Source organism: Pempheris klunzingeri, chromosome 9, assembly GCF_042242105.1.
Source record: "Pempheris klunzingeri isolate RE-2024b chromosome 9, fPemKlu1.hap1, whole genome shotgun sequence".
Lineage (NCBI taxonomy): Eukaryota > Metazoa > Chordata > Actinopteri > Acropomatiformes > Pempheridae > Pempheris > Pempheris klunzingeri.
Genome location: NC_092020.1, coordinates 15,437,788 through 15,463,637, shown reverse-complemented (window position 1 = coordinate 15,463,637; position 25,850 = coordinate 15,437,788). Strand labels below are relative to the sequence as shown.

Below are 25,850 nucleotides of genomic sequence, written 5' to 3'. Positions count from 1 at the left end.
GTAAAGTTTTGAATGTTTGAAAATTAAGAGGCAGTGTACAATAAATGGTTTCAGTGTTTTAATGCAAAAAATGTAAAAATCTGGTTTATAAAGGATACGTGAGCAAATCTCAAAAGAAGCAATACTCCATGACTCTCTGGTGCCAAACGTGTATAAAACAAATTTACATAGTAAATAAAAACAGATGCAAAACATATTTATATAGCAACGGGAGATATAGACTCACAGCAAAGCTTCCTATGATAAATGAGCAGCAGACACAATATATTCAAATCGTGACAAAAAACTGAGTCAGACTTGATACTACAAGTCTGAACACTTTAAATTCCTTCTGCATAATTTTTTTCAAGAAGGAACACTATTATTTTTCCCCAGTGAAGTTAAAGGGAATGTTTCATGTGGATGTCCAATCAATGCCAGCCAAGTCAAACGATAAATGTTCCTCCTGCAAAATCTGCTGTACCTCCAGCACCAGCGCTGTCATTTGACGTGCACAGTGACGTAGTTTGGGACAAAGAAGACCAACAAGCTATTTCAGCTTGCAGTGCAGATGCTGTTATGGACGAGGATACATTTTAACAGCACTTTGGCTGACCCAGATATTCAGCTGTCTTCATTAGAGCCAGAGTATATGCCTGAAGAACTGCTTCATTTGACTATTTTTTGTACAACATTTTTGCATTAGTGCTGTGCTCTTTTACACCTAAAATGTAATTTGACGCACAATGAGTTACTATAACTAGCTGCTCATTGTTGTTTAAAGCTAGACTGCAAACTGATAAATATAAAAGTCACCCACAATAGAAGAATAATATTTCTGAATGAACATTACAAGACTAATACTAATATATACTGTATATTTGAGTTAGTTATCGTTTTATTAACCCAAGCTTTGCACAAGAATATAGTAAAAACATCAAACTCTGCCAGCAGAAATCTGCTGGGTTTTCTAACAGTACTGGTCATAGTTTTAGTGAGTTGACCTCTATGATCTGCTGCAGGATGCTGTCTATGTCGGTCGTCTCCAGACTGATGCCAGCCAGGTCCAGCTGGGGAAGGAGGGCCGTGAGAAGCACCACCACGTTGTTACGGATGTCGCGCAGACACTCGTGTGACGATCTGATCGGAGAACAGCTTCATTATTAAAGCGATTAAACATTTCAGTAGCTAAGGTGAAACTCTGTCTGCGGGAAATTAACATTTCAACAGCGAAAATGGAGAACATCTAATAAAAAATAACATGATTTTGGAGAAGTGAGAGTAGAAAAAACAGCAGAGTGGTAAAAGAACGAAGCTGACATTCATACTACAAATAATTTGGATTCACATCTTTTGAATAGCATTTAGGCCCCTTGTATGACCTTGTATGTGCAGAGGTATTTAATTTAATAAAGTTAGGCACCAAACTTTGAATTACTTTTACTGCTATGCAAAATCTTCATTTAAAGCAATGATTGAGTATCTAATCATTCCATAGCACAGAGCTAGCGGTGCCTGTCGGTACAGTTGCATGTCATGTCTGTCTTGAATACACACCTGCTGTCTTCACAGGCCTCGCTGTCACTGACTCTCATCCTGCTCTGAGTTTCTGTCTTCTCCTCCCTGAGTCTGTTCTGCTCCTTCAGCCCACATACACATCTCTGACCCTGGACCACCTCCCCCCGGTATCCTGCTGCCTGGACCGGGCTGCTGGATGAAGTAGAGCTCTGATGCAGACAAAGAATAGAAGAAGATTACTTAGATGTAGCTGTGGCCAAACTGCCTGAAAATACTGAGTAAAACTCTGCTGACCTCAGCCACGTCCGTCTGGCAGCCGACCTCTCTGCTTGCTGTGGATGCTGACGATGTCGTTGCCCCCCCTCCTCCTCCTCTTCCTCCTTGCTTTCCAGCGCTGCCATCAGCAGTCGTCATCGTGCCTTGAGTTGTCTTTGTGATTTCCAAACCGAGAAGCCTCCGTAGCCTCTGTGCTGCCTTCTCCAACCCAGCCAGCTTGAGCAAGTCAGCTTCTCTGTCGCTCCCTTCTGGAGGCAGAGGTCTGCTCCAAGGCTCCTCAGATCGACTCAGCGGGGACACCATCACAGTCTGGGTGGGGGGAGGCGAGTGGGTCCAGGAGAGGCTGGAGGTGGTTCGCTGTGCCGTGTCACCTGGTTTCTCTACTCTACTGCTGCTGCTGCTGCTGTCCTGCTTGGTCTTCTTTGAGGACGGTGTCTCGGTTATATTTATTTGTTTCTCAGGATTCATCTTCTCTGCTGTGACTTCTGAGTCAGGCTGCTCCTCCAAAACACATGGCTTCTTTTTCACACTGTAGAATAGTGATCCTGCTTTCCTTTTGAGGCTGCAGGAGACAAAAGCCTGTTAGTCCGTATGAAGAGACCTCTGCATTTTTTCCCATTGTGTTTAGCATCAAATCTGACAGGTAACAGCATAGCCATAATAATGTGAGTCATTCTCTTTATTGCTGGCTCTAATTATCTGGCCTATCTCTGGCCACAGTGCTTGTTCACCCATTAGAGCACCACCCTAGACTTGTATGACTTGTTATTTGATTCTGAACTTGCATACAGCACATAACCCCACCTTAACGTGTTTGTGCGGTCTTCTCTTTCCTCCGGCTCCATGCTTGTGTTTTCTTTTTTGTCTCTCTCTTCACCTCCAAGCCTGTGACCGTACGTCTGCATTTTTACACGCATCTGCTCCTCTGTGACTCGTGTTTTGTCTTTAAGGACTACGTTTGCCCAAACTGACCTCTGTTTTGTGTGTGTGACTTCAGCTGTGACTGCACTTTGTGTGTGCGTATCATCATTTGTGTCTGTGTTGTAATCTGCCAGCTGATCTGTGTTTGTCTGATGTTGTTCTGGTGTGTTTTCCTTTGTGCGGCATTGATCTGCTGTTCTCCTGCGATCAGGTGTGTGTGTGGACTGGGAGGTGGGCTGGCTCGGCTCTGATGAGCTGCGTGAGAGGCTCTGATGTTGAGCCATCTGTTCCTGGGACGAACACACCTGCAACGTAACCAACAAAGGACACTGACACTATACACAATATAGCCCAAAGTGGTACAAGCAAAATAACACAACAGTGCCTTTAGCAACTGGAAAGTTGCCTAAAGTTTCTACTTTTCACAAACCTCCAATGATTTTTCTCGTTTTCTGCTTTTGGGATGCTCTCTGCAGGAAAAAAAAAGAACAGGGATTAAAGGGATGACACACTCAAAATACAGTGAGTTTTAACTCAAAGTAAATGTTTCTGTGGCTTGCCTTGGCAGATGTCATTGTTTGTCAGTGTGATTATTCTGAGACAACAAAAACTGTGAGGGCTGAGATTAAGATTTTGTCTACATGGATTTTGTCTACATGAAAACAAACATTTTTTCATTCTGTTTCAAAATGAAATTCTATCTACATGACAGTCGTTCTACAAAGTATCTGAGAAAGCAAAAACCATTGTAAACACGCACACGAGCATGCCAGGTCAGTAGGTGGCGATAAAGTCTACCTCAAAGATACATCAAATATCAGAGAAGAACGTTCTGCACCCAGACAGGGAGCTTCTTTTCCCTTAACGGTAGCAATTTAAAAACACAAGGATAGTAGCTAATAACTAAGATAATTATAGTTATTTCACACCAGCTAGGAGAAGTTGTAAACTTGTAACTAAATGTAAATAAACCGGTCTGCCATTATTTTTGTTTCAGGTGCATGCTCATTACACAAAGCACCAATGAGAATGAGAATGAGAATCCAAATCTATTTTACACTGATACACAGAAACCAGAGTTTTTAAAGAGGGTGGTTTCTCTGAAAAAAAACATATGCACAATTCTGGTAAAATACCTTGCTTTTATGAGCCTTTTGATTACATCTTTAACTTTTCATGAACCTTAGAATTGTGCCTGTTAATTAGTCTGTACTTTATTGGCTTGGAACCTAGCTAATCTCTCTTTAGTTCTTAGTTTGCAAAGTGTTTTTTATATTTGATGTTAATTTTTTAAGAAAAAAAGAAAAGACAAATAGTTCACATAGTTCCTTTGCATTTATCAGTATCATGTTGCCTTGTTTGGAAGAAGTCACTGATTTCTCTTTTCAGTCCATCTGAGTTGATCATTGTCAGGCAGCGTGAAGCAAAACTAGACTTTTCTTTGCTTGTCACACAGACACGCAGTCACGTGGACAACCGCCGGAAATAAGAGCAAGAAACAGATGACAGATGGAGACCACAAAATGCCACATGAACCAGCACACACACACACACAAACACACACACGCAAAGTAGCAGGGTGAAAACATAGGTCCATGCACTCGTTCTCACACACAGTCACAGTTTGAGAGGTCTACAGAAATGGGAATTTACTGCTTCTTGTGGGTTTTCTGGTAGCTTGGTGTTAACAGCTCAACACTATCTTCTGCTTCCTCTGGCGAACTGCAGCTTCTGAATGACAAAAAGAAATGGCTTAGCAACTGAACTACTGCTAAATGTAGGCTCGGGGCCTTCCTGTTACAGCTGACACACATACACGGCCACACACTGGCCTCCTCTGTCTGTTCAGGCACATTTAGACATTTTGAGTGACAGCTTAACCGTTTGATGCATGAATTATGATAACCTCAGTCAGGACTTTGTGAGGACAAGTGTTTTTATTCATCTTTACGCGTGAAAACAAGGTTGGAACCCCTATTTTATAAAGATATATTTACACGTCCAGTAGTTGAAATCTAGCTAGTGATGCATGATGTACAATTCAGTGGACATGTGATTAATCATAATTTCCTCCCACTATAAAATCAATACTTGGAAAATTGCATGACTCCTTAGATGTTACTTGATGTCACCATATTTTTCTTACCTGCAAAGGTCTCTTTTTATATTCAACTTTCATTCAACTGGTGGAATGGCCCTTTAATGACCTTTTGTGATGTTGCTTTAGTACACAAAGCACTTACTTGGCCATGGCTGCCCATAAAACATTCACAAATCATTTATTTTTCTCAATCAAACCAGTGTGACACAGCTGTAGGACCTCTGATCATAACAGAGTTGAACGTGCACAAGCTTCTGCATTCATTCATGTAAACAGTACCCAAAATGTTGTGCCTGATATTCAAGAAAATAAACGATTAATGATTAGATAAGATGATTAAATTAGATATAAGATAATCAATTAACTAATTAAAGAATTAGAAATACACACCTATAACGTGGATTGGGGTTCTGACTGCAGTTCCAGCTTTCAGGAACTACCGTGTAGTGACTTTCAGGAATGCTTCGCCACTTGAGGCACTCTTCACACTGTAACCACATGGGACCCCTGTAAATACAGACGTGTATGAGAACTGTCAGTAAACACAAGTTGCTATTAAAGGGAGACGTATACCGATCACAAAGAATTATTATTAGAATTATTTTTGAAATGATCTGAGATGCGTCTACATTTGTGCACATGAACACAAATGAAAATACTTCTTATTTTATTATCTCTATCTTGTTCCCTGCCTCAGCATGTTTTATCTTCTGTCAAGAGAGCAGCATCTAAAATCTCTGATTTCAAGCTTTGGGAAAAAAATTACCTATTTTCCTAGTTTCATTTAATTTGACAGGTTTGACATCATGCAGGTCAGGTATCAACTGACCTGCATGATGTTTACTATCATTATCCATAAAATGCTTGTACAGTAGAATGTGGACTATTTCAACACTGCAGATTTAGAGCCAGGTGGACCAAATGAACCAAAATCCTCTTTCAGTGTGGCACAACAAACAAACTGAACTTGTTTTTCACACTTGAAACAATGAAAATACATTTGGTTTTACGTGCTTTTCACACTCACTCGACAGACTGGCTATATTCATTTTCATCTTTGTCCAGGGCCTGAAACTCTCGCTCTCTGGCCCTCTTCTCTGTCATCTCTCTCCAGTAGTCGTTGAGTTTTATCCCCAGAGCACCGAGGGTGAGTCTTGGGAGGAGGAAAAGGAAAATATAGTGAATCGTGAACGCAAAAGCACAAGTGAGAGTATATGAGGCATGTATTTCATGACAGGTCTGTTTCACTGGTGTGTGTCCAGTGTGATTTTGTTTGGTTTGTATGTGTGTGTTGAACCTGTATTCTTTGGTGTACTCAAAATCTTGCTTGTTGTGAGCAGGTTTGAGGAAGTTACACTCAATAATACCGATGACCCCAACTCCGGCCCTTTGACCCGAAACCTGTAGGGCATTGGGAAGTGACATTTAGGCAGAGGCATGTATTTATTAATGATACATTTTAGGAGCACTGAGCTTGTCATGGATAAAGACACACGGAAGAATCCTTTCGCCAACCTTTAGCTGGCAGCCCACTTTCTCGTAGGCTTTAATGAGTCGGTTCCTGTAGTACATCATGATGCCATAGTGGTCTTTGTTTTTCGGGTTCATCCCAAAGGTCACTTTCACCTTCTCTTTCTGACGGACACCAGTAAAGGTTAACAGCACACAACACTGGCAGGTTTCAGAATAATATGAGGTGATGCCATCACTTTGCTAGCTCAAGATATCAGTGGTGAACAGAAGCAAAAACCAAGCTTTACATTTTATGGTTGATAATAATTAAAGGATATACATGCAAATGCATTATAAAATAAAAATTCCATGCAATTATTGAAACTACAATTTTGGCTAAACAGATGTGATATTTCTTTTCACATGTTGCCTTCCAAATTGCCCTTATTGCCTTTTATTTATTTTGTCTTTTTTTACTATTTATACTTGTTTGCAGACAGCAATAAAAGAATTTCATTGTGCATGGAAACATGTTTCTGTAATGCACATATGACAATAAATACTTTGAATGTGAAAACCACATGAATTCAAGCTGTGGTGCTAATTTTCACTTTCCCTTCTCAAACATCTGTTAAATTGTTGCCTGATTCATCTCCTGAAAAGTTCCCTCGTCATGTTTGCATCTAAAAATAGGCACGCATGAGGAAACAGATAGCTCAAAGGATACACTGAAGTGGGGTTTGTACACATCAAGCTCAATATTTGTCAGCCTCTTCGACACCAGTTTAGCCAGATTCTTCCTCCCCCTCAGTATAATCTGTGTCCTTGGCTTCAGATACAAGATGCTCAGGTAGGCCTGAGCAGCCATGAGCAGAGAAACAAAGGGAGAGAAAGAGAGAATGCAGAGAGTAAGAAATTTTGATTTTAAAACACTTGCTATTGATTTATTTTACTCTTAATGAACACTTTTTATATACAGTATTAGCCAGAGGGTGCATTATTTAAGCTTAACACTCGAAAATTCTCAAATTAGAGATAGGGATTTATGAAACACTAACAATTTCAATGTGGCTTTAAAATGAAACTGGGCCAAACCACAGGTACGTCTTGGTTGTGAAGAGGCACTCTGGTTTGTGCTTGAAAGTCACACGCACCCAAAGCCACACACACACACACACACAAACATCGATGCTGTGCAATGAAAAGCATCCTTTCTGAGCTAAGTAAATTCTCAAATTTCTTAATCTGCACCATCTGAAATTATGTGAAAAAAATGCAATACACTATAAAAACATATGAGAAAATTTAACTATTTTTCATACGTTGTTTTCAATCATTTTCAGCTGAATGCATTTATTCGAGGCACGATATCAATTTAATTACACTTAATGTATAAAAACTAGAGACTGTTTATGCATCCGCATCTGCTGAGGAAGACTGTCTGATGTTAGTGAAAGTTCCAGGACAGCTACTAAATGGACCTTAAGGTAGCTGCTGTTTCCAAAAGTCATGAAACACCATTTAATCCCATATTTTAACCCAACATGGAGGAGAAGTGGTCTGAAAAATAGAAATATGAATCTACAATTCCATCCTTATCTTATCTTATCTCCATTATTACACCTCCATTATTTGCATTTATCCCACAGGTGACTTTTTTCTCCACTGACCCTGAGACTGTAGTGCATGTCTGGGATGTTCTGTTCGGCTCTCAGGGACCCACTGTTCCTCAGGCCCTTCTTCAGCTCCTCAATCTGAATCTCGGGCAAACGGAAGTCACTCGAATCGGTCTCGAAGTCGATCTCTGGTTTGCCGTCTTTGGCCCTACAGGATAACGTCAAAGGGACCAGCTGTTAAAACAGATTATGACACCACCACATCACTGATCTCACACGTGTGAGGAGCAGAACGTGTTCGATAGGGCACGGCATCCAAACCGATATCAGTTTGTCGCCTCACATTCAATCATTATAATTTCATTCTGGTCTTGATTGGTGCAACACTTCATATTCGACAATACTGATCATAGTGGAGTGTTCCATAGTGTTTCTCTTTGCAGTGATTAGGGTTTACAGAACTCTGCCTTAGGAGGTCACAAGGAAAAGGGGCTTTGAATTTTTAAATTCAAATGCTGTCTGCTCTTTATACGGTGACATGAGGGCTTGTTTTCGAGGCGTGTGTTGTTTTGAATGGATTTGTATGAAAGCATGCTTAAACAAATACCATATACGTATGTTCATGCTTATTTGCATGTCTCTCTTTGTGGGGTGTGTTTGCATACTCATCAGGCTCACATGCTGTGAGAATTAGACCTACCCTCAACACATGTAGCTATTTCCCCTGCTTTCAGTCTTTATGCTAATTTAAGATAATAATAATGGACCGGTATGAGAGCAGTGTCAGTCAATTTATAACAAATAACAAAGTGAAGAAGTGTATTTAACAAAATGTTGAATCTTGAATTGCTAACATGGAGGCAAGAAAATAAAAATTCAACATGAGCAAATGTATGATTCTGACCTGCGGAGGTTCCAGATTAATATTTTGGTGCCTTTTTTGGAGGGAATGGAGTCAAAGTGTGCATGTATCTTCTCCTGGGAGGTGACGATGGAGTTTTGGAGGATGGCTGCCAGGCTGGCCTCTGAGTCCTCGGTCACCACCAGAGACTGTAACACTGAGTTAAGGTCACGGCATTATGGAGCTTGCAGGGTGACAAACATATTCTCCACCAATCAGTGAGAAGGACCTTTACTTGTCTTCGATGATCATTTACTGTTTTTACAGCCTTCAATTCAGTCGAATTGCAGAATTTGCAGAGCACGCCTCATGAAGGATATTGGTTTGTTGGCTGAAGGGGACAATGGGGACAATGACGGCCTGGGCCTTGATGTTTTCCAGGTAGGTCTGAGACAGCATCCCCACAGTCTGGCAGCCGCCGTTCTTGGTGAAGATGAGCGCATCACGGCCCAGACGCATGGAGCCAGACTTGAAGCCGTTCCCGTAAACGCCGATGGCCTGCTGACTCGCCTTACCTGAACCCTTTTCTGTAAAACCAAAGCTGGACATAAGGGTGAAGGGGAGCGTGAAGAAATACGGATGTGTTTATATGAGATAGTAAAGATAATACCGATGATCGGAAAAAGGTGAAAAATGCCCAAATTATACGCAGGGGAATGTGTGTATGTGGTATGAGACAGAAGAACCAAATGCAACAACTGATCTAGAAATGCTTTGTGGTTTCAATACGGAAGAGAGGAAAACCACCAGTGTCTTCTGATGCTATGTGTGTATGCTTCAGCTTCATGTGCATGTGCACGTGTGTGTCTTACCTGAGCATCTTGTGCAGTTTGTTGGGGGTCATGCCGCTGCCATTATCGATGAAAGTTAGACAGAGTTGACCGGCTTCATCAACTACGTCGACCCAGATCTGTTTAGCGGATACACCTGGATCTGATGCATTGTCTAGAATATGAGAGAAAAAAATAATCAGTTGACAAAAGGGAAACAGAGACGGTCAAGGAAGGTGTGGAAGGAAGGGGATTGTCTCTCCCATGGTGCTTCAGTGATTCAGTATTTCTGCTAAGTGTCCCACAAGAGAAAGGCACTTCAGTGATTACAGGATATTATAAACAAAAGCATGAACAAACAGTTATGAATACAAATACAAATTTAAGACATTAGTATACCATTATATAGTTTCAGATTACTTCTCTAATCTATACCATGCATCTGTTTTTTTCAGAAATATATTTTTTGTTGAATTTCAAACAGTTACTGTAAGAATTAGTGAGCGCAGAAGATGTTGAATTAACCAGCTTGAGGATCAAATACCATAAGTCATCTGGCGGTGAAAGATATAGATCCTTCTCTCAAACAATTTTAATTTTATCAAGTGGATCATGTCTTATGATTGTCAGCTAGTTGTAGCTAACTAAAACTAGACCTGCCATTCTTAACATGCTGAGCCAAGTGAGGACAGTTGGAAGAGGTGATTGGATAGAACAGGACTTGAAAGAGAAAAACCACTAGACCCAAGTATTTTCTGAGCTGAGCCCTCACTCTCACTGCGTGTCTGACAATTCAGTCACTTGGAGGCAGAATGAATCAACATCCAAACAATGCTAAAATGGAAAGTTCACCTATGTCATCCATGACGGGCAGTTAGCTTTATTATGAAAATATGACTAAAATATGATACAGCGTATGTTAACTGCCTCATAGTAAAATGGGCAGCAACATGCCTCCATCACTCAATCTGTTTTTATACTTGCTCTTTATGCAGCCGTGACGCTTCCCATGTTTCACACCAGTGAAGTTTATCTTATCGCTTATCTTACGCAACCTCTCTCTGACACATTAAGATTCTCAGATGACATTTGCTGCAGGGCTATGATTATGTCTTCCCATCTTTTCAGGAATTACACTACAAACATTAGTTATTTAATGCTAAAAATAAAAAAAAAAATCCAGGTGTGACTGTGCACTCTGTCACCTGCTCTTTGTATCATCTGCATTCTCACTTCTGTTCCTGCTACAAGTCAGCAGCCAACAGGAGGTCTGCACGTCTGGACCAATGAGAAAGCACAGAGTGGAGGACTGCCAGTGTTGACGGCGCCGAGACAGACGCTTTGAATCACGTGAAAGGAAACAATTTAGTGATTCATGTGCTGTACTGTAGTCCAGATCCTTATCTATCCTTTTACCACGAAACTTAACCGCTGTATACAAGTTATTAGAAGTCTAGTAATATCATTACCATTGTAAGGAAACAACTAACACAACTACACACGCAAGTGTATAACATAGTCATTAAGACACTGATGTAGTCTGCAGACAGACGCTGTCAGGCATTCTGTGAAGAGTGGAGCGTTGAGAGAGTGATAGAGGAAGTCCACTCGGCCCATGTAAGCACCAGTGTCTGTCACACACTCAGTCCACTGTGACAGAGTGCACGTAAAGCAACAGTGTGAAACAACGAGCAGAGAGCGGAGGAGCGCGGCTGCAGGCGCACAGGACTGCGCGCAGTTTCCGTGCGATTCACCATAATGTCACCTACCTATCAACTCTGCCACCGCGCTGAAGGGCCAGGTGTGACTGGTGGAGTTGCTGTTCAGGAAGGAAGGACTCATCTGGCAGAAAGAAATAGAAAATAGGTAAGTTTAAGTTGGCACTGTCGTTCCCCTGCAGCACAAGCACATTCTGCCTGCAAACATTCAACAGAAAAACCATCTCGCTGAAAAACGTCCAAATGTGAATTACGCACGGAACTGAGGCGAATCCCATGCTCGCTTAACCTCGCCATGTTTTGCGACTGTTGCGTGTGTTTTGGCTCCTGTGGTGTGTGTCTGTCAGACAGAAGGCATGGGCGTAGCTGACGCTGTCAAAGGAAGTCAACTAAATTAGTTGAGCAAGTCACAGTCTCTGTGAAACACATTGGCTAAAAGGTGATGAAGGCGTTTCTTCTGTTTATTTATATATATAACACACACACACACACACACACACACACACACACACACACACACACACATATATATATATATATATATATATATATATATATATATATATATATATACACTCCCCTCCAAAAGCATTGGAACAGTGAGGCCAGTTCCTTTATTTTTGCTGTAGACTGAAAACATTTGGGTTTGACATCAAGAGATGAATATGAGACAAGAGATCAACATTTCAGCTTTTATTTCCAGGTATTTACATCTGGATCTGTGTAGAATAGTCAGGCCAAAGTAGTCAAGGAAGGTGGTAGCAGACAGACTCAGCAGACTTCTTGTATGCAAAAAGAGATACTTTTATTTTACAGTGCTCAATCATTTAAATTACAAAATTATTTACAAAAAAAAAACACTATTTCAAAATTAAACTGTAGCTACTGAAAAGGAAATATTTTCTGTCACAGCACAGCCCTCCTGTCTCAAACCAGCCTCCAGCCCCCCGGCATCCAAGTTCTCACTCCTTAAATAGTGCTTCCAATAGTGCTTCAGCTCCACCATGTGGGGTCATGGGGACCGTGTGTATTCCGAGTTGCAACTAATCTGCAAATCAAAATAAAGGATCACAGCACATACTACAAACCTCTGAACCTTTATCCAATCCCTCAAAGCTAAACAAGCAAAAACAATTTATGTAGTCTAATAATCCATCATTTATCAAAAGGAAACAAATAAAAAACCCCTCCACATGGTCTGACCCAATGATGTCATGCTGACATCATCTAAACCATAAAATGGGGAAGTGTGTGGCCAGCCTCCTCTTAAACACTCCTCCCACATGGTGAGTCAGAACAAACAAAAGGTAAGTATAACAAAGGAATGACCAATTGAACCATAATTAAACCTGCAAATTAATAAAAGGATAACTGAACTAAATGACTGTGTGTTTTACTGAAGTTCCTCATGCAAGATGTAACCTGACACATACACCCGGGATAGTAAATGCCTGGCCACACCAGCCTGGTTAATTAAAGCAAAACACACATAGAAAGAAAATAGAAATATCCAGGGACAAGTGGTGAGAACATCAAGAGAAGTGCTCACCCACTTTGTCACAATCTGATACACAACCAGGACAAGATAGCATTATTTGTAACGGAACACCAAATTTTTAGGCGAGCAAAAATATTGGAACAGATAGACTTAAAATAGATTAACGTGAAAAGAGTTAATATTTAGTTGCAAATCCTTTGCTTGCAATAACTGCATCAAGCCTGTGACCCATTGATATCACCAAACTTTTGCATTCTGCTTTCACCGCAGCCTCTTTCAGTTGTGGTTTGTTTTGGGGGGTTTTTCCCTTCAGTCTGCTCTTTAGCAGGTAAAATGCATGCTCTATAGGGTTGAAGTCTGGAGATTGACTTGGCCAGTCTAAAACCTCCCACTTCTTGCCCCTGATGAACTCCTTTGTTGTTTTGGCAGTGTGTTTTGAATCATTATCTTGCTGCACCATGAAGGATCTCCCAATCAATTTGGTTGCATCTTTCTTTAAATTGGCAGACAAAATGTCTCTGTAGACTTCTGAGTTCATTTTGCTGCTGCCATCATGTGTTACATCATCAATGAAGATGAATGAGCCCATCCCAGAAGAAGCCATGCAAGCCCAAGCCATGACATGACCTCCACTGTGTTTCACAGATGAGCTTGTATGTTTGGGATCATGAGCAGATCCTCTCTTTCTCCAAACTTTAGCCTTTCCATCACTTTGGTAAAGGTTCATCTTTGTCTCATCAGTCCATAAAACTTTGTCCCAGAATTTTTAGGCTTGTCTCTGGACTTTTTGGCAAATTCCAGCCTGGCCTTCCTATTCTTCTTGGTAATGAGTGGTTTGCATCTTCTGGTGTGGCCTCGTGTACTTTTGTTCATGAAGTCTTCTGCGAACAGTAGACTGTGACACCTTCTCTCCTGCTCTCTGGAGGTTGATGCTGATGTCACCAACAGTTATTTTAGGGTCTTTCTTTACAGCTCTCACAATGTTTCTGTCATCAACTGCTGCTGTTTTCCTTGGTCTACCCGTTCGATGTCTGTTACTGAGTACACCAGTGGTTTCTTTCTTCTTCAGGACATTCCAAATGGTTGTACTGGCTATGGCCAATGTTTGTGCAATGATTGATTTTCCATCTTCTCTCAGCTTCACAATTGCTTGTTTTTCACCCATGGACAGCTCTCTGGTTTTCTTGTTGGTTACGCTTCTAACTATAAATGCAGTCTGCACAGGCAAAACCCAAATCTGAAACTGAACGTAGACAGTCAGCGCTATTTATTGTTTGAATAATCAATGTAACAGGACACACCAGGGCAACAAAACACACCTGTCAGTCACATGTTCCAATACTTTTGCTCACATGAAAAATGGGTGGGTTCAAACAAAAGGTGCTAACTTCTAAGTTGTGTATCAGATCCAGATGTAAATACCTGGAAATAAAAGCTGAAATGTTGATCTCTTGTCTCAAATTCATCTTTTGATGTCAAACCCAAATGTTTTCAGTCTACAGCAAAAATAAAGGAATTGGCCTCACTGTTCCAATACTTTTGGAGGGGAGTGTATATGGACGCCACCCAGAGCCTTGATGAATATTATACTGTAGAGAGGGTGTTTCTCTTCATTGTGAATTTTAGTTGATGGCTCAAGCTTTAAAAACAAAAAAATACCAATATTCTTTTTAAATGTCTTTTTTTTAAGTAATCTTTTTTTTCTAATGAAACCCAATTGATAACTCTAGGGACAATGTGTAAGAGTGTCTTTGATGGTTGATAACTTGCTGTTTCTTTTCCTTTCCTCCCTCTAATGTTGGAATGACTATTGTAAGGTGTATTGATGATAAATAAGAAGTGTGACAACCAATCCCAGTCTCCCCTAATAAGACTGCCTGCCCACCATGACTTAACATCACCTTAGCTTTCAGCACACTAAACTAAAGCCAAAAAAACGACAAGCAGCTTCGCAAAAACAAGTTTCCATTAGGCTATAATCAAATGAAGAGTTCATTTGTAAAATTAGATAAAAGCCATGCAATGCAGTCTGTCTCCAAAACCCAGTGCTACCCTCTCGGTGGAAACATCTGGTAAATTATGTTTAATATGAAGTGCATCTGGGAGCTCAACATTTCCGTCTTCCGCCTTCTTCTTTTGGACGTCAAAGTGTGTTAAAGAAAGAGACACACCTTGTAATTAGTAACATGAAGGATATAAGAGGTCTATCTATCTTTGGACAATAGTTGTCAGTCATGATGATAGCTTTTTATATAGCTGTGAATGTACACAATATGCAGTTAGAAAAACAATGCAAAGCAGGCAGCAGTTTAACGGCTGCCTGTTGATTATAGCAACCTGTGTAACTTTTGCTGAACAGCAGTTGCTGTGACAAGTGGCAACAACAGGATGATGGTAAAGAGTCATAAAGTCAGTGAACTATCTCAGTAATGTCACTTACACAGGGAGGCTATGCCTGTCAACAACATTTGTGTTACTTGCGTATCACAGAGGACAATGCAGACAGACAATGGCTCACTGTGTAGCACAGATGACACTTTACTTTGGTAAAACAGGACACGTCATGTTGAGCAGAATGTTTATTAGTCCATTTGCATATACTGTTTGTTAGGACCCATAGAGTCCCAGGAATATTACAGCAGATGAACAAAACCTGTTTTATTTTCGTAAAATACGTGAAATGATGAACTTTGTGCTAAATTTGCTGCATATTTCAGTACGGCTTATATACATGTGTGTATACATTGTTGATTTGCATTTTTTATATAGCGGGCAGCTGTGGCTCAGTGATAGAGTGGGCCGTCCCTCAATCAGAAGGTCGGGGGTTCGATCCCCAGCTCATATGGGTCAACATGTCAAAGTGTTCTTGGGCAAGACACTGAACCCCAACTTGCTCCTGAAGCATGGCTTCAGTGTGTGAATGAGTATGAAAGAATAGTCTCCTCCAAATTACATTCCTCATGGGTGAATGAGTGAAAGAGGACGTCATGTAAAGCGCTTTGAGTAGTTGAAATAACTAGAAAGGTGCTATACAAATACAGACCATTTACCATATATTATACATATAGATATATATATTTAAATATACTTTTTGCAAATTGCATACGCGTATGAACAGTCCCTCACTTAAAATAAGTATTAAGTTCCGCTGCAACTTTCAGCTTTAACAAACACTGCGTGTTTTCTTTCTTCTTTTTAGAGTAGTAGTAATTAATTACAATTAGGGAATAAGGAAAGACACATCCCTTTTTTTCTTTTATTATCTTATCCATTCTTAGTGCAATCACTCATTTCCTTGTTGCATAAAAGAGTCCCCACCGTTGGTTTCCACTGTTGGAACGTTCCAGTTTTTCTCTCCAACCATTTACTATTGCAAGATAGTCTTCTTCAGAAAATTCCTGCAGGGGACAGAGGCAGGTATGATGAGCAGCCACTGGGATGATGTATGTTGTCTTGATGATATATGTTCAAGCCTAGCATTGTAATTACCGCGTGTCTGTGAATGTGCATGTGTGGATGCTGCACTAACCTTGATGAATTCGTGCTTGATGGCCTCTGCCTCGTGCAGCTCTGTCTTAATCACCTGGATGAACTGGGCTGTCCGGTCTTCTGCACGAACATTGCAGAAACCAGCATCCCCAATGAACTACAGGAGAAGAGAGAGAGAAGAAGTAAAATAGAATTGGAAAAGCACCACCAGCTGTTGGACAGTAGTAGTACATTAGCAACACATCCACTGGGCACACAGTCACACTGTTTGTGCGTTTGGCCTTTCAGTGCAAGAGAAGACTTTGATTTTCTAAGAGTTACCCAATGTGCATATCAGGATGTTTCACAAAGTCTTTGCTTCATATTTGGCCACTGCAAAGCAGCAATCCCTTAACATATTTGTCAGGCGTGCATGGTAAGCCCACATGTTAATAACACATTTTAATGATACATGTAAAAACATGTTTATGGGTAAGACAAAACAGACATAGGATTCAAAAAGTGTGCAGCCTTTAATAGCAGAAGATCTTTCCAACTTGTTTTATGTACACGGGAGTTGCCCAACAGTTAAAAGGCTACGCATGTTATATATTGTGTTTTATCTTATTTACTATGACTTGTGTTTTTCACAGACGCACTATAATGGTGCCCTTGTGTGGTAAAGCACGTGTAAGAAAAGATTGACCTGATAAGTATACAATATAATACCACGCAACAATAAAACAATTTTGGAAAAGTAAAAGCAGACATTATACGATGGATAACGATCTTTCATGTTGCTGCAAATTCATTTTAATCCTGAATCTGAGTGTGCCAAACCAAAGGGCAGAACTCCCCATAGAGCAGTGTAGTCCTTTCATGAACTGTTACACAATGAGACTGTACTGTATATTTACCTTGCCATACTGTGAGGGTGTATAGAGGATATAGCCTCTCTGTTTGACGTAGGACTCGAACACTGGCGTCCAGGGCTTCTCGCTACAGCAGTAGTCACTGATAAGCAACTGACCACCTGGCTTTAACCATGACTGAACACAAGGAACAAGGAGAATAAAAGAATAAGTCAGTAAAGCTAGACCAGATAAAGTGACATCAAAGACACCAATTTTGCAAAGACTTATGTGTATGCCATAAAAATGTCTCTTTTAGTTTTTTTATGTGCCAAATTTGCTCTCCAAACTTAAAATCCAAAGAGATGTTTGGAATCAGTGATGTGAAAACTTTAGACTAGATGCTAAAGTGTGAGAAAATGCTCACATGGAAGCGTTTGAAGAGGGCCAGTTTGTCATCAATGTGCAGGATTGTGTCTCTGCTGTAGATCACGTCAAAGGAACCTTCTGGGAACGTTCTCTTGGTGGCATCAGCCACCTCAAACTGGACCTGATGTTGAGCACACACTGTTACAAACCATTGATCAAACTATTATCTTTGGTGTTTTAAACCAACAGGATACGGGGGCGTTTAGACGCACTGATGGCAGCTTCTCCGTGATCGCCCTCTCCATGGCGATGTCCACCATGTTGTCTGACAGGTCCAGGCCAAGCACCTCCACTCCAAAGGTCTTAAACGTAGCATAACAATCGCCATCATTATAAAAATCCGTCTGTTGTTATCATTAGTATCACCAAAAGATGCCAGATCCCTTGGCTTACCTTTGCCATGTAGAAGTCTCCTCCACCGATGCCACTGCCGACATCTAAAACCTTCTGTCCAGGCTTTAGGTTCAGCAGATCCACAAACTCCTGTTAGCACAAACAAAGGCTCTTTCTTTAGCTAGCCCCATGAGATAAACGTAGATAATTGTAGGAAATGCTACAGCCAACATGCTCATGTGCACACAGTGACAATGTTAATATACTGATGTTAAGCAATTTATGCATTATGTCATTATCAAAGTATTGGATGAATTGCATCACCAAAGAGAATACAATTCATCCTGAGGGGGCTTGAATGTGTGTATGAATAAGGGCAGTGTGCCAAACAGTGTGCAACTCATCCACTTGTCGAGACATTTCACTCAAAAGCACAAATGTCAAACTCATTGCGGCGCTGGCGGAGGAACCAGGGGATCAAGACAGTAGGATTCATCCGCTAAGAGCTATGAGAGTCTGTACTAAATGTCATTGAAACTATCCAATAATTGTGATATTTCTGTCAGGAGCAAAGAGGTGGGCCTGACTGGAACGCTGTTGGTAACATTATCAACTTCAGTGGCGTTATTCATTCATTTGTTGGGTTTTTCACTTTTGAAATCACACTGCTGTGTAATCTTGTTGTATCCCTTTATTTATTCCTACCAGCTAATTTCTTTGGTGTTTTCCAGACTATATTCCTACCTTGGTGGTGCTGGGCCCACCAGTGCTGACGTAACCAGCCCCAAATATCTTCTCATAGCGCAGGATACCCCGGCGGGTGTACTGCTTGTTGTCCAGGAACTGCTGGAAGGTGGTGAATCCGTTCTGGGTGTTCGAGGAGCGGCGAACCTTCTCCAGCAGCCAGCAGAGCTGATTCGGATTGTTTTTCATCTGGAAAAGGAGGAGGACAAGGACATGACAGACAGACACCACATACTGCTATGACCTTCTATTTTACACTTGACATTTCAGAAGACGTCAATGAATCTACCTCAATATAGGCCTGAACTTTCTTTTTTAACACAATGTCGAAACCAAATGTTTGGCCCCCCTCTGGTCCCTCCATTTGTACCGATGATACCAGGTGGCTGTATTGTGCCTCAGTGCGGTAGCAGGTGGGGTTGAAGTCCCTCTTGGAGTCACCTTCGAAGAAAGTCTTAAGTTAAAATGAATGTTTCCCCTTATCATATTTGTTAAGAAAAAGATATTGGCTACTGTAGAAAAGAGCTGTATAGAATAACAAATTACATTATATATGTTAAGAGCAGAAAGTGAATCTGATCTGCAAAAGTTCAAAGTCTACTTCAAATTTGGGCTTGAATTTATTGTGAATCACAATTATTTTAATTTGTTTCTTTCATCAGATTCCGTTTGCATCAATGTTTAAATCGTTATTATGATGAAAGAGAGATGTGGGAGTTTTATTGTTGGCTCAGTACCTGAACGGTGGTTGCAGGACTCTCTGAAGAAAAGAAAACCCCCGGGCCGCAGCCAGCCCAGCATCTTCTCTATAAAAGACTGCAGCTCTTCTTCACTCAGGTACATCAGCAGCCAGTTGGAGAAGATGAAGTCAAAGCTGAGGAGACCAGAACATGAAATTGGTCAGCAAGACTGACGTCATGTTCACGTTTTGCTTTGCTGTTTTGGCAGAACATAAACATAAACTAAGCTAGATGCTAATATCGGCCAACAAATCCAGCTAAAGGGATCGCCAAAACGATTACAATTCTTCCTTAACACACACCTGTTTTGGGGGATATCCAGCTTTGTGACATCGGCTTGGATGAAGGCAGCGTTGCTATGGTGACCATTGTCCTGCCTGTTCTTCTCCACAAAGCTGTCCATGAAGTCCACAGCCGTCACATGACCGGCCATAGTCAGCAGGTGGCTGGTGTAACGACTGCAGGGACACATGTTAGCATAAATCCATCTAGTCATCCTAATTAATGCTGTTAGGTCACAACAGACATGTTAAATGCAGGTAGAAACCAATAGAAACATCAAAAACATTGTCTAATTTTCTGAAAACTGCCACTTTTAATAGAAGGTGTATTACAAAAAAAAATTCTTTCAAAGCTTGGATTCTTCTGTATCAAAAAACTAAATTGGGCTGAGTTTGGTTCTTGTTTGCAGAGCTTTTCTGAAGAACCTTTCACTTCTTACATGGAAAGCTTATTAGACTGTCTGTCATCTGTCTGTCTTCTGATACAAGCCCCTAAATTACATTAGACAGACTTCTTGAAAACCCTGTGCGCGCACGCGCACGCGCACGCGCACACACACACACACACACACACACACACACACACACACACACACACACACACACACACACACACACACACACACACACACACACACACACACACACTACTACAGACAGTCTAATGAAGCTGTGTGCTCACCCGATGCCAGCTCCCAGCTCTAGCACTTTATATCCAGCCAGGCAGGGCAGCATGGAGAGGATCTCGGGCAGCTCCTGCTCGGTCAGCTCCCTGGCACGAGAGTCCAGCATCATCTCCTCCACTGTGGCGGCCTTGGAGTGCTCCTTCCAAAACTCTGTCATGTTGCAACGAGCTGTGAAGCACAAAGGTGTCCATATGAGGCTAGTAATGTAGTAATGTAAAGTCAAACTTGGACACAAAGAAACTACTAATAGAGTGTTCGTTATTACAGGAGGATGATGATGAAGAAGAGGAGAGGAATTTGATTCTGCTTTCTTATTGCTTGGTCAAAAAGGACAAGGACAAGTACTCATTATGTTTATCTCAATTATCATACCTAGTATTCTTTTTTGAAAGACACAGTAAACTTGTGTTACATTAATTCAGTAGAAAAGTGACATTTTACAGAGGTGTGTGTTAATACAGAACTTCTGAGCTAAAATTCTGTAAACATATAATAAACCCTGAGACCCAGAGATGTCTGGCACACAGATTAACCATTATTCAGACCTGATCACAGAAAGCAAACTTAAAACAATACACTGATGCACATCCACAGCTGCTATGCTGTGTAGATTTCCCCAGATAATCTGCACTTATATACTACACTCCAAAGCACAATTTCAGATATTTTGCATGCTTTAGCCAGTTGGCCCGTGACAGAACAGGTTTAACTTGTTTTGTGAAAAAAACGGACACATTCCTGTAGTGTTCACAGTAGGATTACTTCCACCAGCTGAGTGAACAGTAGGCACAAAACATGTGGCTGCTCCAACAAAGTCCTCACATCAGGCGCATCAGGCTTAAAACCACAATGGAAGAAAGCCACAACATCAAATCTTTCACCAGTAAAAGAGTCCGTTTTTACTCTGCTCATACCTTTTTCCATGGTGGTCTTTTGTTGATATGAACTTATTGTAAAATTAATGGAGAGTGGCCATGCAATATGGCAAATCAACGTGTTAATTATAAGGTTATTTTCGAGTACCCTCTCTCTGACAGAGTGCAGGTCTCTCCCTGTGTGGGTGCTCTTTAAATAACGGGACGAAAGGGCGAGTGGAGGAGATGATCGCCAGGTAGGAAACTGTCCATTAGGACGCATCCAAACTGAGGGGAGGGAGCACACGTGAATATTCATACAAGGGGGGGGCAAGAGTCTGCGGACTACTAGAGGCACGTCTATGGACGGGATTCCTCCGACAGTGTGCGCACAAAATCGACCCCACAATGCCCACAGATGAGTTCGTGTGTATGTCCCGTACACTCACATCTTTTTGCACAATGGTTGGTTGATGTTGAACTGTGTTTCCCAGCAGCAGTCTCTCCCTCACCGGCTCCCGGCTCACCTCGCTTCAGATGTGCTGACAAGTAGGAAATGACTCGTGGTATGCGCCGATTACGCAATATTGCCTCACACAGCGGCTGAAAAGCTTGAGCTCTGTTAAGGTGGAGAGCAATTAGTGCCCCAGAGAGTGGCCCCAGTCAGTACATCCTACATTACATCATTTCTCACTTTATGAACAGTTTCTGAGGAGATCAATGTATCCTAATTCATTGATGATGGACTGATTCTTGTTTTGGACCCACACTTTGACAAACAAGCTGTTGCAGATTTTGCACAACCTGGCAACCCAAAAGGTTTTCTCAATAAAGGCTTTATGAAAAAGATCAGTAAATTAGTAATTATCCATTAATAATTGTATCATTTACCACCAGTTTAGTGTGACTAATTAGACAGTGGTACGAAAAAAGGGTCGCTGCTGGAGTCTTCAGTGCACAGCAGCACAGCAGTCACATCCCTGGAGGTTGTCAGTTTTTATTGTACTGGTGTTGATGTGCGCCTTTGTGGCTTCTCCTGCTGCTCTCTGTCTATTAATATGTTGGCTAAAGGTGGTAGTGGTGAAGCCAGTGATGTTTTTCACCACACTGTTGTTGGGTCTGTTAACATTTTACATTAGTAGAGTAACTCCTCCCAGATACTTAGATTTCCTCTCTCTGTATGTTTCAGTGTCAGTGAGCTTTTGTCTTCACTTCTGTAGGCCTCTGCCTTGACCCGGTGATGCTGTCCGACTTTGGCTGTGAACTTTGGTCCGTTTGCACATCTTCTCAGCAAAACGTAGCAGAAATACATCAACGAGAAATCAAGCAACTGTAGACAGGCTGCCTGAGAAGCAGGGTCTTGATCAGACTTTGGTCTGGTTTGATTTTGGTGGGCCAACCATAAGATTTGTGTGACTAGTTACGATGCAAGAATGTGTAAAAATTTTTTTTTCATAGGTAGTTTAGAGATACCCTGAAGATTTTTGAACCACTCAGAGTGCTATGGAGCAATAATTTTGAGAGCAGTTCCACGTTTTTTCAGTATTGGCCCCATAAGAACATTTTCATCTAATACTAAACTTCTAGTACTTTTTCTGTGAGGTTTTCTTGTTCTACACACGTGGACAAAATTGTTGGTACCCCTCTGTTAATGAAAGAAAAACCCACAATGGTCACTGAAATCACTTGAAACTTACAAAAGTAACAATAAATAAAAATTTATTGAAAATTAAACAATCAAAATCAGCCATTACTTTTGAATTGTTGTTCAACAGAATTATTTAAAAAAACAAACTAATGAAACAGGCCTGGACAAAAATGATGGTACCCATAACTTAATATTTTGTTGCACAACCTTTTGAGGCAATCACTGCAATCAAACGATTTCTGTAACTGTCAATGAGACTTCTGCACCTGTCAACAGGTATTTTGGCCCACTCCTCGTGAGCAAACTGCTCCAGTTGTCTCAGGTTTGAAGGGTGTCTTCTCCAGATGGCATGTTTCAGCTCCTTCCACAGATGTTCAATGGGATTTAGATCTGGGCTCATAGAAGGCCACTTCAGAATAGTCCAATGCTTTTCTCTTAGCCATTCTTGGGTGTTTTTGGCTGTGTGTTTTGGGTCGTTATCCTGTTGGAAGACCCATGACCTGCGACTGAGACCAAGCTTTCTGACACTAGGCAGCACATTTCTCTCCAGAATGCCTTGATAGTCTTGAGATTTCATTGTACCTTGCACAGATTCAAGACACCCTGTGCCAGATGCAGCAAAGCAGCCCCAGAACATAACCGAGCCTCCTCCATGTTTCACAGTAGGGACAGTGTTCTTTTCTTGGTATGCTTCATTTTTGCGTCTATGAACATAGAGTTGATGTGCCTTACCAAAAAGCTCCAGTTTTGTGTCATCTGTCCAAAGGACATTCTCCCAGAAGCTTTGTGGCTTGTCAATATGCATTTTCGCGAATTCCAGTCTCGCTTTTTTATGATTTGCTTTCAACAGTGGTGTCCTCCTTGGTCGTCTCCCATGAAGTCCACTTTGACTCAAACAACGACGAATGGTGCGATCTGACACTGATGTACCTTGGCCTTGGAGTTCACCTTTAATTTCTTTGGAGGTTGTTCTGGGCTCTTTGGATACCATTCGAACTATCCGTCTCTTCAATTTCTCATCAATTTTCCTCTTGCGGCCACGTCCAGGGAGGTTGGCTACAGTCCCATGGATCTTAAACTTCTGAATAACGTGCCACTGTTGTCACAGGAACATCAAGCTGCTTGGAGATGGTCTTATAGCGTTTACCTTTAACATGCTTGTCTATAATTTTCTTTCTAATCTTCTGAGACAACTCTCTCCTTCGCTTTCTGTGGTCCATGTTCAGTGTGGTACACACCATGTCACCAAACAGCACAGTGACTATTTGTCACCCTTTAAATAGGCAGACTGACTGATTATGAGTTTGAAGACACCTGTGATGCCAATTAAAGGACACACCTGAGTTAAACATGTCCCTCTGGTCAAATTATTTTCAATCTTTTATAGAGGTACCATCATTTTTGTCCAGGCCTGTTTCATTAGTTTGTTTTTTTAAATATTTCTGTTGAACCACAATTCAAAAGTAATGGCTGATTTTCAATGGTTAATTTCCAGTAAATTTTTATTTATTGTTACTTTTGTAAGTTTCAAGTGATTTCAGTGACCATTGTGGGTTTTTCTTTCATTAACAGAGGGGTACCAACAATTTTGTCCACGTGTGTAAGTCAGAATCACCAAACTGGATAAATTTATTATTAAGTGCTGGTTTCAGCCTCATGTGTTGGCCATCTGTTCACAAGGAGGTGATATTTCATCATTTGCAAAATCAGTGCCTCTAAAATTGCCAAATAAGCCTGCTTGTGCCAATACGCTTCGATGTGATATGATGTGATAGAAACTTACTGTTACATGTAGCAAACTGAGGTGCTCTGCTGACGTAGGGCTGTTGTCCACCACCTCTATTAACTGTGTCCCATCAATAGAATACAATGAGTGTGTGGGAAGCCAGTGAGGGATCACATCTTAACAACACTTGCAAAACCCTCTCTGAGTCCTGTGTACTGTCTACTACTGTGTACACATTAACCTTACCTAGAGTGGCAGTTACCAGGTGAAAGGGCAAATGAAAAAAGCAGAAAATGGAAACAAACAAAAATAAAAGGTAGGTTTTGAATTTTTAATCCAAACAGGAAATAACTTCATTTATGCTTGAATTAAAAAAAGACCACAAAGATAAATATACAATTATTAGATTTACAAAATGAACAAATAATAGAAATACCCCTTTCAGCATAAATGTGCCAAATGTACATTTTAAAATGTAGATTACAAGTGATATACCTGTTATAACCTATTACAGAAATAGTTTATCCATTACTATAAACCTAACAATGGACTATTGGTGCTAACTCAGTAGGCTGCAGTGCCAGTGTGTAACCTGTGTGTGCCATTTGTGGATGTGTGTTTGTGAGTATGTGTGAATAATTATTTGTTTGACTTTTTGCACAGTTCCAATGTAACTACAGCCAAAGGTCGTTGTAACCAGACTGAGCTTGATGAGGTTAACGGATAACAGTGGATTTCTGAGACTTTCAGGTACAGATAATGGCTCAGAAAGTCCTCATACATGGTCATACATAACACGGTCGTACATTATTAACATTAGTTCAAAGTACATGTTCAGCATATGATGATATGACTACCGATTAATATAGTGACCAAAGGCCATGGTCACTGAGCCATAGATGTATAACTTACAGAACCTCATACAGAGAATTGAAACTGAATGATTTTTTAATGTGGTTCATGTATTTGTATTTATACTCACTGTCCATTTGACTTCTTTTCTGGTGGCCATTTTCTTAGTTGTGAACGGAAGTGAATCAGAGCCCAGCATGGAGATGATCTGGGCGGCGGTACTTAAATAACAAGGAGAATTAATGCACAATATATATTAAAGTATATGAAGAACGAGAGTTAATCGTAGACCTTAGAAATAACAAAATAATCTCACCATAAGGCCCATTCAGTAACCATTCTCCATCTTTTAATCCAACCTGAATGAGAAGAATTTAAAGAATTAGGAAGAAAGACAATTGAGCATCTACATATCTGTGGCAGCTGGGCGACTCAATCTGCTGAGGAAGATTATGTGGCACAGTCGAAAGCTCCAGAGAACCACTAAA

At 40.9% G+C, this 25,850-nt stretch overlaps 2 protein-coding genes across 2 annotated transcripts; both read right to left on the bottom strand.

Annotated features, from left to right (window-relative positions):
- Positions 1 to 45: 45 nt before the first annotated feature.
- On the bottom strand, positions 46 to 11,589 carry LOC139207027 (MORC family CW-type zinc finger protein 3). The gene is made up of 17 exons (XM_070836653.1): positions 11,511 to 11,589; positions 11,304 to 11,376; positions 9,577 to 9,709; positions 9,085 to 9,305; positions 8,768 to 8,915; positions 7,918 to 8,071; positions 6,975 to 7,103; positions 6,311 to 6,430; positions 6,093 to 6,196; positions 5,823 to 5,948; positions 5,186 to 5,302; positions 4,348 to 4,425; positions 3,125 to 3,164; positions 2,578 to 2,999; positions 1,792 to 2,335; positions 1,537 to 1,706; positions 46 to 1,119 (listed from the first exon to the last, which is right to left on the bottom strand). Exons 1-17 carry the CDS (start codon positions 11,547 to 11,549, stop codon positions 963 to 965), a joined length of 2,775 nt encoding a protein of 924 aa, XP_070692754.1. The 5' UTR covers positions 11,550 to 11,589; the 3' UTR covers positions 46 to 962.
- Positions 11,590 to 15,966: 4,377 nt separating this feature from the next.
- pmt (phosphoethanolamine methyltransferase) lies at positions 15,967 to 21,245 on the bottom strand. Its single transcript, XM_070836654.1, has 12 exons — positions 21,197 to 21,245; positions 20,279 to 20,450; positions 19,618 to 19,773; positions 19,313 to 19,449; positions 18,865 to 19,016; positions 18,576 to 18,764; positions 17,892 to 17,981; positions 17,711 to 17,800; positions 17,497 to 17,619; positions 17,136 to 17,267; positions 16,280 to 16,396; positions 15,967 to 16,148 (listed from the first exon to the last, which is right to left on the bottom strand). Exons 1-12 carry the CDS (start codon positions 21,204 to 21,206, stop codon positions 16,038 to 16,040), a joined length of 1,479 nt encoding a protein of 492 aa, XP_070692755.1. The 5' UTR covers positions 21,207 to 21,245; the 3' UTR covers positions 15,967 to 16,037.
- Between the last annotated feature and the right edge of the window lie 4,605 nt (positions 21,246 to 25,850).